At 36.2% G+C, this 18,510-nt stretch overlaps 1 protein-coding gene across 5 annotated transcripts in view; it reads left to right on the top strand.

Moving 5' to 3' along the window:
• GK (glycerol kinase) overlaps window positions 1-17,984 on the top strand; it is a 74,924-nt gene extending 56,940 nt beyond the window's left edge. For 4 of the 5 annotated variants that reach the window (XM_055564280.1, XM_055564281.1, XM_055564282.1 and 1 more), the window contains 8 exons: window positions 7,292-7,370; window positions 8,447-8,543; window positions 9,339-9,423; window positions 10,288-10,408; window positions 10,518-10,661; window positions 12,834-12,914; window positions 15,888-15,974; window positions 17,797-17,984. In XM_055564280.1, coding sequence (XP_055420255.1) covers window positions 7,292-7,370; window positions 8,447-8,543; window positions 9,339-9,423; window positions 10,288-10,408; window positions 10,518-10,661; window positions 12,834-12,914; window positions 15,888-15,974; window positions 17,797-17,807 — 705 coding nt within the window. In that variant the 3' untranslated portion in view covers window positions 17,808-17,984. The remainder of the gene's footprint in view (window positions 1-7,291; window positions 7,371-8,446; window positions 8,544-9,338; window positions 9,424-10,287; window positions 10,409-10,517; window positions 10,662-12,833; window positions 12,915-15,887; window positions 15,975-17,796) is intronic. The other variant, XM_055564283.1, reaches the window with a different exon arrangement.
• The last annotated feature ends 526 nt before the right edge of the window (window positions 17,985-18,510 follow it).

The raw sequence follows: 18,510 nt of genomic DNA, 5'->3' as shown, positions 1-18,510 counted from the left end.
TTCAGTGGGCTGCCTTTTCATTTTGTTGATAGCTTCCTTCACTGTGCAAAAGCTTTTTAGTTTATTTTTGCCTTTGTTTCCCTTGCCTGAGGAGACAGTACAAAAAGAATATTGCTGAGGTCAAAGAGCATACAGCCTATGTTTTCTTCTAGAAGTTTTATACTTTGAGATCTTGCATTTAAATTTTAAATCTGTTTGGAGTTTATTTTCATATATGGTGTGAGAAAGTAGTCTGGGTTGATTCTTTTGCATGTAGGTGTTCTGTTTTCCGAACACTATGTCTGATGTTTTAATACTGGATTTCTTCATGTATTTTGAAATTTTCCCTTCTGGTCTCATTTTCCACTAAGCCAATAGCCTTAGTCAGCAGGAAGACAACTGCTTGTTTTCCAGCACCCCTACACAAGCAGGAGAGTGCCACCGAGCCCCTGGCTTCAAGCACTGACACTCTTCCTGGTCTTACATGAAGCACTCTGAATTCTTTTCCTCTGCAGGAGTCAGTTCCAGCCCCTCCTGCTGCCTGACACATACAGAACAATGAATCAGAATCCATCATGCCTGTGGCCTCAAACCCTATTTGACTGTGCATTTCTGTTTCTGTCCACATTGGTGCTATTCTCTTCTTGAGTTAGCATGTGTTGTTTTGTTTTTCTCTTTTTATATTTTGCCTGTTATCCTCTGTTAGGGACACAGGTGATTTTTTTTAAAGTGCAAACTCAACTATCTCTGTTGATAGGGATTTTATCACTAAGAATGTTAACATCTCTGGGTCCCTATTTCATTGTTAGTAAAAAGGAAGTGGGACACATGATCCTTCAGTTGTTTTGAGACTTTAAACTCATATTAAACTGCTTAAATTTGTCCCACTGTTGCTAGTTGGAAATTTTTATTAGTGGTGGAAGATACTGAAGCAAAATAGAGCAAGAATTACCAAAATAGAGTGAGTAGTTCTACCTTCCCTCTGCCATCTGTGTGCCATCTTCCCCAAGCTGTGCTTCTCCCTTCCTCGTTCATCTTCTTTTTCTAAATGTTATTTCCCAAAACAAAATGCTTTTGGGGAGCTTTGATCTGATTATGAACTTGAGCATACTATGGGTTTGATACTTCCATGTTCTGTATACTGTCACTAGGATATAAGTTCTCTGTGGTCAGAAGACTTACCTCTCTTGTTCACCACTCTATCCCAGAGTCTGGCATATAGTAGACACTCAATAGGTATTGTTTATATACCAAATCCTATATTATGCCATTTTTGCCTATTTAAACATGAGCTCCAAAGAGGATTCCTTATAACAACCCCATTGTTTTTTTTAAATTTATTTATTCTTTATTTGAAGGATAATTGCTTTACAGAATTTTGTTGTTTTCTGTCAAACCTCAACATGAATCAGCCATAGGTGTACATATGTCCCCTCCCTCTTGAACCACCCTCCCATCTCCTTCCCCTTCCCATCCCTCTAGGTTGATACAGAGCCCCTGTTTGAGTTCTGTGAGACATACAGCAAATTCTATCTATTTTACATTTGGTAATATAAGTTTCCATGTTACTCTTTCCATACATCTCACCCTCTCCTCCCCTCTCCCCATGTCCATAAGTCTGTTCTCTATGTCTGTTTCTCCATTACTGCCTTGCAAATAAATGCTTCAAGACCATCTTTCTAGATTCCATATATATGTGTGTGTGTGTGTGTGTGTGTGTGTGTGTGTGTGTATTAGTATATGATATTTATCTTTCTCTTTCTGACTTACTTCATTCTGTATAATAGGCTCTAGGTTCATCCACCTCATTAGAACTGACTCAAATGTGTTCCTTTTTATGGCTGAGTAATATTCCATTGTGTATATGTACCATAACTTCTTTATCCATTCATCTGTCAATGGATATCTAAGTTTCTTTCATGTTCTAGCTATTGTAAATAGTGCTGCAATGAACAATGGGACACATGTGTCTTTTTCAGTTTTAGTTTCCTCAGGACGTATGCCTAGGAGTGGGATTGCTGGGTCATATGATGGTTTTATTCCTAGTTTTTAAAGGAATCTCCATACCATCTTCCATAGGGGCTAACACCCCCCACCTGTTGTTTTCTTTAAAAGTCCTTTTTCTCATCTCTTTGATGTGATTTGTGATTTTTGGTGTTAAATTTTTTCTTTTTTGGAGTTTTTCATCTCTCTTGAGCCAGATATTCATTTTAGGTATAAGCCTTATTTATTAGTTAACTGTTGCTGCATAACAATACTACCACTGATGCAAGTGGCTTAAAACCATACCCATTTATTATCTTACAGTTTTCCTGGGTCAGGATTCCGTGCAAAGCTTAGCTGGATCCTCTACTCAGGGTCTTACTGGGCTGCAGTCAAGATTTAGACTGAGATTGCACAAGGTGTAGACTGAGGTTGCAGTCTCATCTGAGACTCCATCTGTTTCTAGGTTCACTCAGGTTATTGACCAAATTTAGTTCCTTGTGGTTGTAGGACTGGAGGTTTCAGTTTCTTACTAGCAGTCAGCAAGAGGCTGCCCTCAGCTCCTAGAGGCCACCTGCAGTTCCTTCCTATGTGAGGACTTAACACCAGCAAGGCGGGGAGAGAGTCCAGAAAACAGGTGTGATAATGTTATGCAACGTAATCACATATATATTGCCACATACATCCTGTCACGTTTGACAGGTCCTGTTGGTTAAAAGCAAGTCATAGATCCCACCTTACTTAAAGGGAAAGCATCATGGAAGAGCATGAATAGCAGGAGTTGAGGATCATGGGAGCCTGTAAACATTGTTTATGGACTTTTCTAATGTACTTTCTTAGAAAGTATACTTTCTTTATATATATATATATATATATATATATATATATATAAATTTATTTATTTTAATTGGAGGCTAATTACTTTACAATATTGTATTGGTTTTGCCATACATCAACATGAATCTGCCACAGGTGTATAATTTCTGACAAATGAGTGCTTTTAATTTTAATTCTCTAACTTGTTACCAAAGTATTAATGATACAGATTACATTTCAAAAATGCTTCCCCAATTCACCTCTCTGCTCCTGTTGTCTTCTCTTTGCAATTAAAAATGCTGTAGTTAGATTTTTGCATTGTAATCATATATAAATTAAGTACAGTATAAATTATATAGTGTTGTGTATTACTGTAGCATACACAAAACTATTTCCTGTGCCTAATGGTTGATTGTGAGCAATTTAAGGATAACCTAAATTTTACATAATTTTTCTCCACATGTACTGATTTTAACCATAACTGCATTGTGAGACACATCCTACATCCTGAAATAATCTACTTTATAATACTGTTCATGGCAGTAACATTCATCTCAAGGAACTTTCGAGGGAACGTATGTTTGCCTGCTATGACATTATATTGGAGCTACCTGGTTATTTTTAATCTAATCTTCACATAGCCTTTTCCTTAGCTTTTCACTTTCCAGGCTGTTTGTCTAGTTTTGAGTAATTTATTTCTCTTGTCCATTTATCATTGAACTTCTTCTTTTTACCCATTTCTATTATGTTTTTCTTTGTGCGCGCTCAGTCACTCAGTCGTATCCGACTCTTGGCAACCCTATGAACCTTAGCCCGCTAGGCTCCTCTGTCCACTGGATTTCCCAGGCAAGAATACTGGAGTGAGTTGCCATTTACTTCTCTAGGGGATCTTCCCGACCCAGGGATTGAACCCACGTCTCTGGCATTTCAGGTGGATTCTTTACCGCTGAGCCACTGGGAAAGCCCTCTCATTTCTATTATGTTTTACACCTCAGTTAGGCTTCTGTGTAGCTTTCCCAGTGGATTGTGACTTAGAATAAGAGTTGATTCATATTTGTAGTTGATGAGCTGAAGTATTGAATCTTTATATTTATGATATAATTGACAGTAACTTATTTGATCACAAGTAGACAGTCACCTTCTATCTATCATTTTAGGTTTCCATTCCTGTACTCTTTTCCCTGCCCATCTTCAAAGCATTATACCACCTTCCAATTTATCTCCTGCCTTTGAATTCAGAAGACTACATCTTTTGTGAATTTGGAGGTTTCTCTTATTTTTATTAATTTGTAAAGAGCTATACCAAGTATTATATCATGATACCAAAATTATATACTTATTTCAGATAAGTGTTTTTCATATTAAACCTACTTCTCTGCCCAACAATAGAACACTCCTTTATACTCCTGATGACCAAAGTTAAAATAATTTTCTTCTGGAAGCTTGACAGTGGCTTTAAATAATGTCTTCAATAATGTTCTCAATCAGTTACCTTTAATGAAAATCTTGATTTTCCTTTTATTACAACCACATTGCTTCCTCTGAAAAAAAATTATCTGAGCGTGTAACATATTGCCCTCATCAGTGGAAAGGAGGTACACCAACATTTGATTTCCCAAAATATGAAGTTCCACTAGCTCATAGCCATAAGACCACTCCACTAGACTTCCAGCTTAATGGCTTTTTAAAATTCGTTGTTTACTCACCTAAAACCATTGGAAACATACACATTTCTTGGTTAGATGCCATGTAGGACCAGTGTCTTTTTGAGTGTATAAGGAGAAAGAACATCTGTTTTTCCATGTAGATCTAGAACTGTGCTGTCCAGTATAGTAGCCACTAGCCACACCTGACTATTGAACACTTGAAATGTGGCTAGTCCAAATTGAAATGTGCTGTAAGTAGAAAATATATACCTGATTTCCAAGACTTAGTGAATTTTATATATATATATATATATATATATATATATAATATCTCAATGTTTATATTGTTACATGTTACAATGATAATATTTTTAATATATTGAGTTAAACAAAATATATTATAATTAATCTAACCTTTTTAACTATGGTAACTAAAAAAGTTAAATTATATCTGCAACTCACATTATATTTCTGTTAACAGCACTGGTCTAGAGAATCTTATGTGTTTTCTAGTCTTTGGCAACTAGTATCTCTGAACTGTTTGCTTCCAAAGGATGTTTCAGAGTTGAATTGTCTCCAGAAGCAAAAAATGTACTTAGTTCTCCTTAATGGTCCTCCTCTCTACCTAAGTATATAATATATCAAAGTTAGGAAGTGTATTCTTTGAGGAGAGGCATTGGGTTAGGGTCCCTTGTCAGATGTTTGCTAAATTGTTATTGTCCTACTTTTAAAATCTGGTTCTATCTTCACAGAGATGTCAAATCAGTTCCTCAAATGATTTTTATAGCTGAAAATTCACTGTGTAAAAAGAGCAACTGGTGTTTTGCCAGCTTTTCAGTAGAATATAGTGACTTGTTCTCATAGCAGCTATCAATGGTAGAATGTATTAATAGCAACATGTTCAGCGTCTAGTTTGTTTACATCCTGAAAACTGATGGCAAGAAGGGATAACCATTTGCAATTCAATTTACTGAGGATAGAGAGGCAAGCAACGTATAAAAAAGTTCTGTTTCCTACACTTACTGTATTACCTGATGTTTTGGTTTGGAGTGACGCTATGGAAGTAATTTACATTAGTAATCTATATGAAAAAAAAAACACAGAAGATGAACAAATGTGTATGAATGAAACATCAGAACCAAGAAACCTTTTTTGGAACTCCTAATGGTTTGTGCTAATACTTCTTTTGGCCCCAGAATCTTTTTTTTTTATAAATAGCTTTATGGAGATGTCCTTCCCGTATCACACAATTCACTCTTCTAAAAATGTATGATTCAGTGGTTTTTAGTATGTTCACAGAGTTTTGCAGTCATCACAACAGTCTAAACTGAGAACATTTTTATTTCCCCAAAGACTAACTCCATCACCTCAACCCTAGGCAAGCACTAATCAACTTTGTGCCTATGGATTTGTGTATTGTGGACATTTCATATAAATTGAGTTATACAATATATGATCTTTCATTTAGCATAATGTTTTCAACATTCACCCATGTTGTAGCAGAATTTCATGTTTTTTCATGGTCAAATAATTTTCCAGTGTGTAGATATACTACATTTATCCATACATCAGTCAATGGAATTTGGCTGATATGTTTTTTTAACACTTAAAGAACTAGTGAAACTAGTATTTACATTCAGTAATAACTTTCCTGTATATTCCTGTATACTTCCTATATTAAGCCTCCTTGTAATTTCTTTAGGTAACTATTATTATAGTCATTACCATTATATAGGCGAATAAATGGAGTCTTGGAAAGCCCAACTAATTTACCGAAAATTATGTATCTATTAAGAAATAGAATTCAGCCTTAAACCCGGTTCATCTGACTCCAAATTGTATGTTTTCTTCCTTATTGCCACAGCCATACATTCCCCCTCCACTCCATCCCTTGGTGATTTTGTTGTAAAGAATAATTATTTTTTTAATGAATTTTTATTGGGGTATAATTGCTTTACAATGCTGTGTTCGGAGAAGGGAATGGCACCCCACTCCAGTACTCTTGCCTGGAAAATCCCATGGGCAGAGGAGCCTGGTAGGCTGCAGTCCATGGGGTCGCTGAGGGTCAGACACGACTGAGCGACTTCACTTTCACTTTTCACTTTCATGCATTGGAGAAGGAAATGGCAACCCACTCCAGTGTTCTTGCCTGGAGAATCCCAGGGACGGGGGAGCCTGGTGGGCTGCCGTCTATGGGGTCTCACAGAATTGGACACGACTGAAGTGACTTAGCAGCAGCGGCAGCAGCTGTGTTAGTTTCTGCTGTATAGCAAAGCGAATCAGTTATACACATATCTGCTCTTTTAAAAATGTCCTTCTCGTTTAGGTTACCACAGAGCATTTGGTAGAGTTCCCTGTGCTATACAGTTAGGTCCTCATTAGTTATCTAAGAATAATTACTTTGCAGTTAGCCTTCTTTGCTGACTTTTTTTGTGTGTGGTTGCTAGATTTAATATACTGTTTAATTTGGGAAATGGGCTTAAAAAACTTTCAGGGTAACATTTCCCAATAACTTTGTGGCTACGATGGGAATGTATTCTGGGTGATAATATACCTTTGTCATTTAGCAACAGAACAATTGTTCAAGAAACAGATTGCTCAGCACAGTGATGTCCATCTATGGGAACAGGTCCAAGGTCTACTGGAGGGCTCTCTTCTCTGCCTCATGAAAAATTTCTATAATGACTTAGATAAAACCATGTTTATATTAAAAGACCTGGTTTATGACATTTGTAGAAGTCCCAAAGTTGAAATTTTTGAATTGTATCCATCTGGTAGAATCATACACAGACAATATGCTCAATAAGAACTTTATATACTGATAACATATTTAATATATTCTCTCTCGGATTCCTTATTTTCCATAGGGTTCAGTAGCTATAGCTGGTGCTGTTATTCGCTGGCTTAGAGACAATCTTGGAATTATAAAAAGCTCCGAGGAAATTGGTGAGTATCTTCTAACAAAGGGCTGGAATCTAAATAATGAAAATTGTAAATATTTTACCCTTGCAGTCTGTTAATGCTTTGCCCTGTATTTGACATTAAACTATATGGATTCCTATTATGAGTTTGATTTATATATAAAAGACTCTTTGTGAAGATTTATAAAACAACAAATTGACATAATTAGTGGTGCTTATTCATAAACAGGCACGGTAAGCCATAAAAATTACCCAAGTGTAAAATTGAACACCGAAGATTGCCAGAATCTGCAGTTAAATTTATCTGATAAGAAAGCGCTTTAACTCTTATTAGAGTGAGAATTAAAACTCCAGAACCTGTAATTTAAGTATTACTATGGCTATTTTCAAACGATTGGTAATTATTTTGAACTCCCTACCCACTCTCCTTCTGCTTGTTTCATTTCAGGTGAGATAATCAGGGACACATTTCTGATTAGGAATGCAGTGAAGGCCACTTCTTCATCTGCTAGTCAGCAACCTTAAAAATAGTGGAAACGGGGACTTCCTTGATGGTCCAGTAGTTAAGAATTCGCCTGCCAATGCAGGGGACACAGGATCAATCCTTGGTCCAGGAACTAAGATTCCACATGCCGTGGGGCATCTAAGCCCCTACCTACCCCACTCCTACTGAGGCCACGTGCCCTGGAGTTTGTGCTCCACAACAAAAGAAGCCATTGCAATGAGAAACCTGTGCCCCATGTCTAGAGAGCAGCTCCCAGGCATTACAACTAGAGAAAGCCTGTGCACAGCAACAAAGACCCAGCACATCCGAAAATAAATTAAATATTTTTAAAAAAAAAGTGGAAATGAGCTACAATACCTTAACAAAACTAATCCTGTTCCTTTCATTCTTGGACTGGGTTATATTTTGTGGAGAAATTTGCTTTTGTTGTTCCTCATATTCTGCTACAATTAGCAACATTTTGCTGTACTGCATATTAGGAAACCAAAAGTCCTGTCCTAATTTTTTAAACATGTGTGCTTGTTGATGAAAAAAAGTAGTATATATTGGAATGATTTTTTGTGTGTTTTTTTGTTGTTGTTTGTTTTTAACGTTAGAAAAACTTGCTAAAGAAGTAGGTACTTCTTATGGCTGCTATTTCGTCCCAGCATTTTCGGGGCTGTATGCACCTTATTGGGAGCCCAGTGCAAGAGGGTAAGAATTGAAAATAAGGTATGCTTTTGTCTGTCTTGATTTATTTACTATATTAGCTAAAAACTTATTGGTTAATAGTTTTCTATTTTCAAATGATTTTGAAGTATGGAGGAAACCTTTTATACTTGGGAAGTATAATTTTAGAACCTTTAAACTCCAAGAAGTTGGGACTTCCCTGGCTGTCCAGTGGTTAGGACTCCACGCTTCCACTGCAGGAGGCATGGATTCGATCCCTGGTTGAGGAACTAAGTTACTGCACTGCATGTCCCATGGCATGATATAAAGAAGAACTCCAGGGACTTCCCTGGTGGTTCAGTGGCTGGAACTCTGCCCTCCCTCCCAATTCAGAGCACCTGGGTTCTAGATCCCACCTGCCGCAACTAAGACCTGGTTCAGCCAAATCAATAAATAAATATTAGAAAAAATTCCATGAAGTTATGTCATCTGACGATAAGCCCTGGCTATATTCCTATTCATGTTAGTATTATCTTTTATCTTCAAGGCACCTGTAAGTTATGTATCAAAAGGCCATCATCTAGATGAATATTGATTTGGTTTTATATTATTGTCATCTATTCAGATAGATCATGAACTTTTTCATATGTGGATGCAACATTGTAGACTATAAGGATTTTGCCAGCTACTTAATGTTTGTGTACAGTTTTGGCTTTTTAATGTCTTTTTCCCCCCATACACTTCTATGTACCAAATTCAACCTTTCCATATTTAGAACATTCCCGATTAATAACTCATTTATTCTGCTCTAATCTTAAAAACCTTTGTGTGTATTTTTAGGATCATCTGTGGGCTCACTCAGTTCACCAATAAATGCCATATTGCTTTTGCTGCATTAGAAGCTGTTTGTTTCCAAACTCGAGAGGTAATCAATATGGGCCTTTTTCCTGTATTTAATCCATGTTTATTATTCCTATACAAATTATATATATATATACATATATGCCAGAAATTTATGAAAATTTAATAAGCTTGTTCTTGTTGTTCAGTCATTAAGTCGTGTCTGACTCTTTGTGACCCCATGGACTGCAGCACGCCAGGCTTCCCTGTCCTTCACCATCTCCAGAGTTTGCTCAAACTCATGTCCATTGAGTCAGTGATGCCATCCAACCATCTCATCCTCTGCTGCCCCCTTCTGCTCTTGCGCTCAATCTTCCCAGCATAATCAGAAATTAAGCCTGGGGACTTCCCTAGCAGCCCAGTGATTAAGACTTCATGTTTCCACTGCAGTGGGCACGGGTTACATCCCAGGTCAGGGAACTAAGATCCCATGGGCTGCACAGTAAGGCCAAAAGAAAAAAAAAATTTTTTTAATTAAGCCTGCCTAAACAGTAATGTAATAAATGCAAGTTTGTTTTCTTCTCCCAGCTGTCATTACTCTCTAAGTTCCTGTTAGCTGCTGGGCACTGGGCATTTTACAGTTGAGGGGATGCTGAGTGACACATATTAGGCAAAGGATTTGAATAGTAGCACAAACATAGACACCACAGCAGGAAATCAGGGCGCAAAATAGAGTTGTCTGGCTTGCCTGGATATAGAGGTGAGTGCAGAGGAGTGGTAAGAGAAAAGGTTGGTGGTAACCAGACCAAGGAGGACCTAGAAGAAATCTCTTTTTTCCTTCTGTAGGCTTTGGGGAGCTTTTGCATGTTTTTAAGTAGAAGATGACTATTTTCTGAGATATTACTGTGTGGTACTTTGATGATGTTCATTGCATTGTTTTTTTTTTTAGATTTTGGACGCCATGAACCGTGACTGTGGAATTCCACTCAGCCATTTGCAGGTAGACGGTGGAATGACCAACAACAAAATCCTTATGCAGTTACAAGCAGACATTCTGTATATTCCAGTAGGTCAGTAAGCCCTCATTCCTTCAAACCCCAATAGTCAAGTTTTTTTTGAAGAACTGAGTTTTCAGGCATATGTAATTGCTAAGATAGTGATGTTGTTCGCTCCCCTCAGTGAAACCATCCATGCCTGAAACAACTGCTCTGGGAGCTGCCATGGCTGCAGGGGCTGCAGAAGGGGTTGGCGTCTGGAGTCTGGAGCCTGAGGACTTGTCGGCTGTCACAATGGAGCGATTTGAACCTCAAATCAACGCTGAGGGTACTTTTATTTATTTTTTTATTGAGGTAGAGTTGATTTCTAACACAATGTTGTGTTAGTTCCAGCAGTACAGCAAAGTGATTCAGTTATATATACTATGTTTTTCAGATTCTTTTCCCTTATAAGTTATTACATAATATTGAGTATAGTTCCCTGTGCTCTACAGTTATCTTTTTCAGTGAGGGTACTCGTAAAGACTGAAAATTGGTGTACTGTGAAAAGGGAGAGAGAGTTTGGTGGTTTAGTCACAAATCAAGAAATGAAATAAGATTGCAAATGTGAAGGTAATTTCATATTCAGCTGCCAAACATATTTGGCTTCATATCTGAATGAATGTGAATAAGAGAAATAGTTCCCTATTTTAAAAAAAAACAAATTTCTATAATCACTTTTTTACCATTCACTTCTACTGTTTATAGTCTCTTCATGTACGAGGATAACACTGCCACATTATTAGTTTTATTAATAGCCTGTTAGTGTAACCTTTTCTGACAGTGACAAGGGAGATATATAGACCACTGACCCATCATGTCTGCATTGGGTCATCTTTAGTGCCAATGACCAGTTTTAGGACAGGATTAACTTGGCTAAGGACCATTCTGGTAACTTTTAAGCACAGCAGGGCTAGCCTGACAAAAGCAGCAACAATTTAAATCAATGAGCATTAAATATTTGACTCACTGTTGTAACAAACAAAACTAAGCCACAAGCCAGACCAATAGACTGTAGCCCGCCAGGCTCCTCTGTCCATGAACCATTCCAGGCAAGAATACTGGAGTGGGTTGTCAGTTCCTCCTCCAGGGGATCTTCCAGACCCAGGGATCAAATCCATGCCTCTTGCATCTCCTGCATTGGCAGGCAGATTCGTTAACACTGCGCCACCTGGGAAGCCCCAATACCTGTAATTAAGTTTGTGTACAAAAGTCAGGTTTTATATATTCAATTTGGTTTTAAACCTTTTTAAAAAGCTGTGTATAAAATGGCATCATAGAGTCCAAAAGACTGTTCTATACATCTCTGTCTCTTTTGCTGTCTCATACAGGGTTATGTTGATGTATGGCAAAACCAATATAATACTGTAAAGTAATTAGCCTCCAATTAAAATAAATAAATTTATATTTTTAAAAAATGGCATAATAGTGGATTTTGTGGTGGTTCAGATGGTAAAGAATCTGCCTGCAATGCGGGACACCTGGGTTTGATCCCTGGGTTGGGAAGATCCCCTGGAGAAGGGAACAGCTACCCACTCCAGTATTCTTGCCTGGAGAATTCCATGGACAGAGGAGCCTGGCAGGCTACAGTGCATGGGGTGACAAAGAGTTGGACACGACTGAGCGACTTACTTTCCAAGGTCCTCTGCCCTCCCCCAAAGAGAAAGCAGATCAAATAGGATTCTCCTTTCTAATTCATCACCACCTGCTTATGAATGACCTGGTCTTAGCAGATAGCCTGTCTCCGCATCTCCTTTCATTTTGCAGACCAGGCTGAATTTCCCTCCAACTTCCACACAAGCTTCTCTCGGCAGTCACTGGCAGTCTTTGGCAACCATACCGGGATCTGAGTCCTGGTAAAGCTCCATGTCAGTTAAATACAGTGTAATAAGCGTCAGTTTAATAAGTGAAACAATTTATCAAGAATGATGAGTGAATATAAGTATAGTACTTAGAACATCTTAGTAAACTTTCTTTTTTAAAAAACTTTTTATTTTGTATTGGAGTATAGTAACTAACAGTTGTTATTGATAGTTTCAGGTGTACAGCAAAGTGACAGCCATACATGTGAAAGTGAAAGTCACTCAGTCGTGTCCGACTCTTTGTGACCACATGGACTGTACAGTCCATGGAATTCTCCAAGCCAGAATACTGGAGTGGGTAGCTGTTCCCTTCTCCAGGGGATCTTCCCAACCCAGGGATCGAACCCAGGTCTCCCACATTGCAGGTGGATTCTTTACTGTCTGAGCCACCAGGGAAGTCCAAGAATACTAGAGTGGGTAGCCTATCCCTTCTTCAGTGGATCTTCCCAGTCCAGGAATCGAACTGGGGTCTCCTGGCAGATTATTCCATACATATACATGTATCCATTCTCCCCCAGACTCCCCTCCCATCCAGTCTGCCACATAACATTGAGTAAACTGTCTTTCTTATGTATGGTTTTCCTACCTTCTATTTCTAGAAAGTGAAATTCGTTATTCTACATGGAAGAAAGCTGTGATGAAGTCAATGGGTTGGGTTACAACTCAGTCTTCAGAAAGTGGTAAAAATGTTTTTATTGTTATTGCCACTTTGTCCTAGTATGTTAAGTAGCTTCTTTAAGTATCTGTTTATACTTAGCAAGGCTGCTCTGAAGAATAGCATTATCATATGCTCATAGTTCCTAACATTTTGAAAACACTTTAAAGTTCTAAACATAAAATGTAAATTATCAGATTGATATATGTGCTTAACTCCTGTCCTGCCATACCTTTCCTTATTAGTTTATTCCTGGTACTTCGATTGATAACTTAATTTTCTAAAAGTAAAAGTATTTCTAGTTTCTTCCTAATGAAAAAAAAATCAACTAAACTTTTTTTTTTTTCCTTTTCGTGACTGACTTTGCCTTTTTGGGGGGCTGTCTTCATGACCGGAACCAACCAAAAGCTATATTGATTTCAGAATACATTTCACTACTTCCTAGACTGCCCCCAAGTCCTTAGTGAGTGTATGTTGTAAGAATTCATTGAAATCAGAGGAAGAAAAGTACCAAACATAGTAAATTAGAAATGTCATAATTGGGAAATGCTCTTGGCAGAAATTAGAGGATTTTTGTTTTTAATCACTTAGGTGGGAAAGGTATCTACCATAAATAAAATATTTAGTTGTAAACAGCTCTGAGCTGCCTTTAATATTGAAACAGCCTTTAACATACCTTTAATATGGCTTGATAATCCTTTGCTAAATACAAGATTTGGAATTTAATGAATGAAACAATGGCCAATAATATTTTGAAGCATATAGTTTAAGAGAGAAGAGTTTATAAATGAAATATAGCCTGCCTTCCAACCCCAAAGTGAGTATAGAACCACTTTTTAAAAAAATTATTTATTTATTGGCTGCACCGGTGCTTAGTTGCAGCATGTGGGATCTAGTTCCCTGTCTAGGGGTCAAACCCGAGCTCCCGTCATTAGGAGCCCAGAGTCTTAGCCACTGGATCACCAGGGAAGTCCCAAGAACCACTTTTAATGTATCTAGCTTTTCAGAGAAGCTTCTGGGATCATCCTATTTCTACTTGAAGCTTTTGTTTATTCTCCTAAATAAGCTTTAGGCTTAATATCCATTGTCTTTAAATCTTTTGTTCTGAGACCCACCTTTCTTTCTAAGATGGTGATAAAGCCTTTCTTGCTAAGACTGTTTGCAGTTTTGAGACCTTTTATAGTTAAACTTCTCAATCATAGGTATTTTTTGTAGCACAGTACTTGTTGCTTTGAAGGATGCAATAGCCGTGCACTCTGATTTATTTTCTGGTTGCCCTCAATTAAAAGCTGATGAAAATGAGTTCTGTGATTTCTTTGACTAGTTGTATTTTTTTTGATGGCATAGAAACTTCCCTGGCAGTCCAGTGGTTGAGACTCCAAACTTCCAATGCATGGGGCACAGGTTTATCTCTGGTCAGTGAACAAGATCCCGCATGCTCCCCAAAAATAAATAAAATGTATTTTATTTATTTTATGGCCAAAAAAATATTATATGGCTAAATAAATAAATAAAATGGCACAGTTCAACCTGTTCCCCTCCCTCGCCATATCTGCCTCCATGTCAATGCCACACATACTTCTTCCTTACTTGCAGTTGAGGATATAATTTTAATTGCCAAGTTTCCACAAAGCCAATTGATCATTTTCTGTTTGCTTTACCTTACTGTCAGGGAACTTATAATGCCAAGAAAAAGTGGATAAAAGAAAATTACACGATTTTTTTGTTTCTGCCTTCAGAATTGATGATAAAATAATTTGATTTTTTGAGAGCTTTCGATTTTTCAAACTTGGTGTTTGTTTCAGTTAGGCTGCAGTGTATTTAAGGCAAACTGTGAAAACAATTTGTAGTAGATTTATGAAAAGCAGTCATGTACAACATTTTGAGAGTCTCTAAAACTGTATAATAATCCAGATAACAATATTCAATTAGTGAAATGCTGATTGTTCCTCAACCAATGTAAGCTATGTAATAATAGTACAGATAGAATCCTATTTTGATGATCTCATAAGGCTATTCAAATTGCTACCTGGCCTCTTATCCTCTTTAAATAGTTTTAATTTATGGGAAGAATATTATGTTAGCTTAATTTCCAAAGCATATTGCCAATTTTGAAGCATTCATATTTATTTTCTTGTTTGTAACTATATTTGAATGGAGTGTAAAGAATTTTTAACATACATTTAATATGTTTAAAATGTAGAAATGATTGAAGATTTAATATTTTTTGGAGAGAGCTTATGATAAATAATGACTTCATGACTTTGTACTCTAAACCCACCAAAATAACATTTTTTTTTTCAAAAAATGTTAAATGTTCCAGATACATAATGTTTAAATTCAAGAAAAGCCTATGTCTGTATCTATCTAGCTATTCTTTAAAGGAAATGTTTTCAATCAGGTTAGAAAATATCAAAACAATTGTATTCTCAGACAATATTTTAAATATAGATAATACAGTTTAGTTTTCAAATTATATAGTAACATTAATTTTCAGGTTCATTTTGTTATACCAACTGTGTGTAAAAAAGAAAATGAAACCAACAGGGTTTGAAATTCATTTTCAAACTAATGAATTGGACTAATATAACTCTTCTCTGATAGCCAAAGGATCTATAATTTTAATCTGGATGGGGAATGGTATTGCTCACTTAGTATCTTTTGGGAAAGAACCAAGAAAGCTAAAATCAGCAGCCTCCCAAAAAGAAAGTTCTCCTTCAGCTTTCTTTGGCTTTGCCAGTGGAAGGTTTATGTTGGTCTATATGCTCTACGTTCTTGCTATTTGTGGCATGCTCTCTGTATTGTTTGTTAACTGTCATAAGCCCTCAATTTTGATTCTGGTTTTGATTTAAAGTAATAACTCTTTGCTAGCTTTTATGAATATACTATTTTTATAACTTTTTTTTGCTATCATGTGATTCTTAACACAAATATTGTAATTATGTGTCTCTCTTTTGGTTTGCTTGACTGGAATTCCCTCCTACTCGGATGACAACAGGTGACCCTAGTATCTTCTGTAGTCTGCCCTTGGGCTTTTTTATAGTGAGTAGCGTGGTAATGTTAATCGGAGCAAGGTACCTCTCAGGTCAGTTCCTCTTTAAATTAGACAATTATATGAGTTAGCATTAATGTATTTGTGTATAAATGAACAGAAAGTTTTCAGTATTTTTCCTTCTTCCTGTTCTTAGGAACCTGGAAAATCTATTAAAGGTCTAGTTAATAGACCATTTAATTCAGAATTAAGGACTGTGACTCTGCTTTTATTCTCTTTGATTTTTAGTAGATGATTTTCTTTGAGGGGCTACATTCTGCTGGCAAGTGCAGCAGTAAGCACTACTGTTCATGCTTAAATGAAAGGATGTTCAGAGTGGTAGATGAAATGTATAGTATTTGAAATCAATTGAACTGTCTTTTAAATGTACCTAAGTTGTTTTTCATACTTATGAAAATCTGCTACAGAAGTCTTAATATTTCAATCCTGGTAAGACTTTTGGCCAGAGTATGTTAGCAGAGTTTCTGTAAAACTCTAAACCTGGGGGAATTTATCGTTACTTTTATTTTAGTTAAGAGAATACATTGGTGAACTGAAATTTTTTTTTAATTATTGCTGAAATAAATTGGTGAAATTCAAACTGAATTATTATTTTTGCATATTCTGAATATTCTTATAAAAGTAAAATTGCTCAGTACATTATAAAACTCACTGCGTAACCAGCATTAATTTAAATATAATAATCATTTTTGGAAGTTGTTCCTGATGATAGTTCAGTTTTTCTTCAAATTAGTGGCCTAAATGGAAATGATGTATTTCATGTTGCTAAGAAAGTGAAACATTTAAAAAATCTTCTTAATTAGGAAGTTGAATTATTTCTCTTAATTAATTACAAGATGACCTGGGTTTAAAATGTAAAAATTTTTTATTGATATGGGAGAACATCTGTTTTTAGAAGTCTGACAAGCATTAATCAGATTTGCATCATCACTAAAGCACTATATATAAATATGGAATGAAAAGTTATTTATATTAGAAAGGGAATAAAAATTATCTACATTAGCAGAACATTAAATTATCTTTTAAATCATGATAAAATTTCAGTTACATACATGAGAGTTTAAAATTAGATTTACCATTTTCTGTATTCTTCATGTTTATAATAAATTTGTTCAAATATTTTTCTTCCGTAATAACCATTCCTTATGTTGGTATTAGTGCTTTACACACTACAAAAGGCTTCTGTATACATAAATCTGTACAGAATTAGCAGATGCTTATTTCCTTTCTGCTTCTCAGGAATGTTTGGTGGAATTGTCTGAGTATTCCCCAGAAGAACTGTAATTTAATTTTTTAAAAATTCTGTTTTAGAAAAAGTTCTATTTTTTTTCTTTATCCTGAGGTTTTTTTTGTTTTTTTTGTTTTTTTTTTTGTTTGTTTGTTTTTGGCTGCATTATGGTGGTCTGGAAAAGGAAAGAAAATAGCATTGCAGCTGAATATTTTCATTGATATTTTTTCCCCTTCTGTTTCCCTTTGATACCAGTACAGAATGAAAAAGCTTGGTCTTTAAAAAAATAGGATATATAACATATCTCTAAGCTGAAGGATACAGTAAATGTCCAAATTCCTAGACTTCCAAAATACATATGATTGCCATCTTTAGGATCTCTCTTGGTAACATATGCTGAGATTTGAGAAAAATTGGAATGCCTTGTCTTGGTAAACAGTTAGCAGTAGTGTTCATTTGCTAATTTTGAAATTGGCCCAGTTATATTTGTTGCATTTTACCTGTGAAGCAATATTTAGGAACCATATGGAATTTCTAGCTCAATAATGATTGAATCATCTTCATTGCTTTAACTCCTAAATTGCATGTATATTATTATTGACATATATGGTTTTTGTCCAATTTTAGGTATGCCGTAAATACTACCAACTCATGGATTCCAAAGATGCGAGCTCTTTACCTATGGAGAGAATCCAGTGATTCTGTCTCTTAATGTGATGACACTATTCATAAACTGGTTTTATTTATAAGCCACTTGCTGCATGATCCTCCAAGTAGACCTGTGGCTTGAAATAAAGAAAATGCAGCAGAAAGAATGCTATAGAAACATTGGGTGTTTTTTTTAACAGCACTAGTTAAGATTGGACCAGCCACCTTTGGGGCTGACCCCCTCCTTTGCAATCATTTCCTGCCTCATTCCCTGTAAGATCTAGGAAGAATTCAGATCCTGTCCATTGGAATTTTTTATCACATATATTCAGACTCTGATGGGCCAGGATTTGATTCCTGCACTACACACACTTCATTAAGGGGCTATTACTAACCGGCTAAAAATCTGTGATTTTTTGTTTGCTTCTTTTTAACAGACTCCCCTACCCAAAGTCCTCTTTTCTGCTTATTAGGGAGACCACAACATCTTCACTAAATGTTTAAATGGAAGCCTTTACTAAATTCTTAAAATAGAAATTTAGTACTCTCATTCCTTAGGCATTTTTCTAAAAAATATTTGCCAAAACTGAAAATTCTTCATGTATTTTACATGGTCTCACTAATTATACTGAATTGCTGCTATCTGGATCTTATAGGGAAGGACACTTTCCTTTCTTTTTTTGTTCATCTCTC

This window comes from Bubalus kerabau, chromosome X (genome assembly GCF_029407905.1).
Source record: "Bubalus kerabau isolate K-KA32 ecotype Philippines breed swamp buffalo chromosome X, PCC_UOA_SB_1v2, whole genome shotgun sequence".
Lineage (NCBI taxonomy): Eukaryota > Metazoa > Chordata > Mammalia > Artiodactyla > Bovidae > Bubalus > Bubalus kerabau.
Note: the sequence above shows the minus strand (reverse complement) of the source record. Positions and strands in the feature narration are given on the sequence as shown.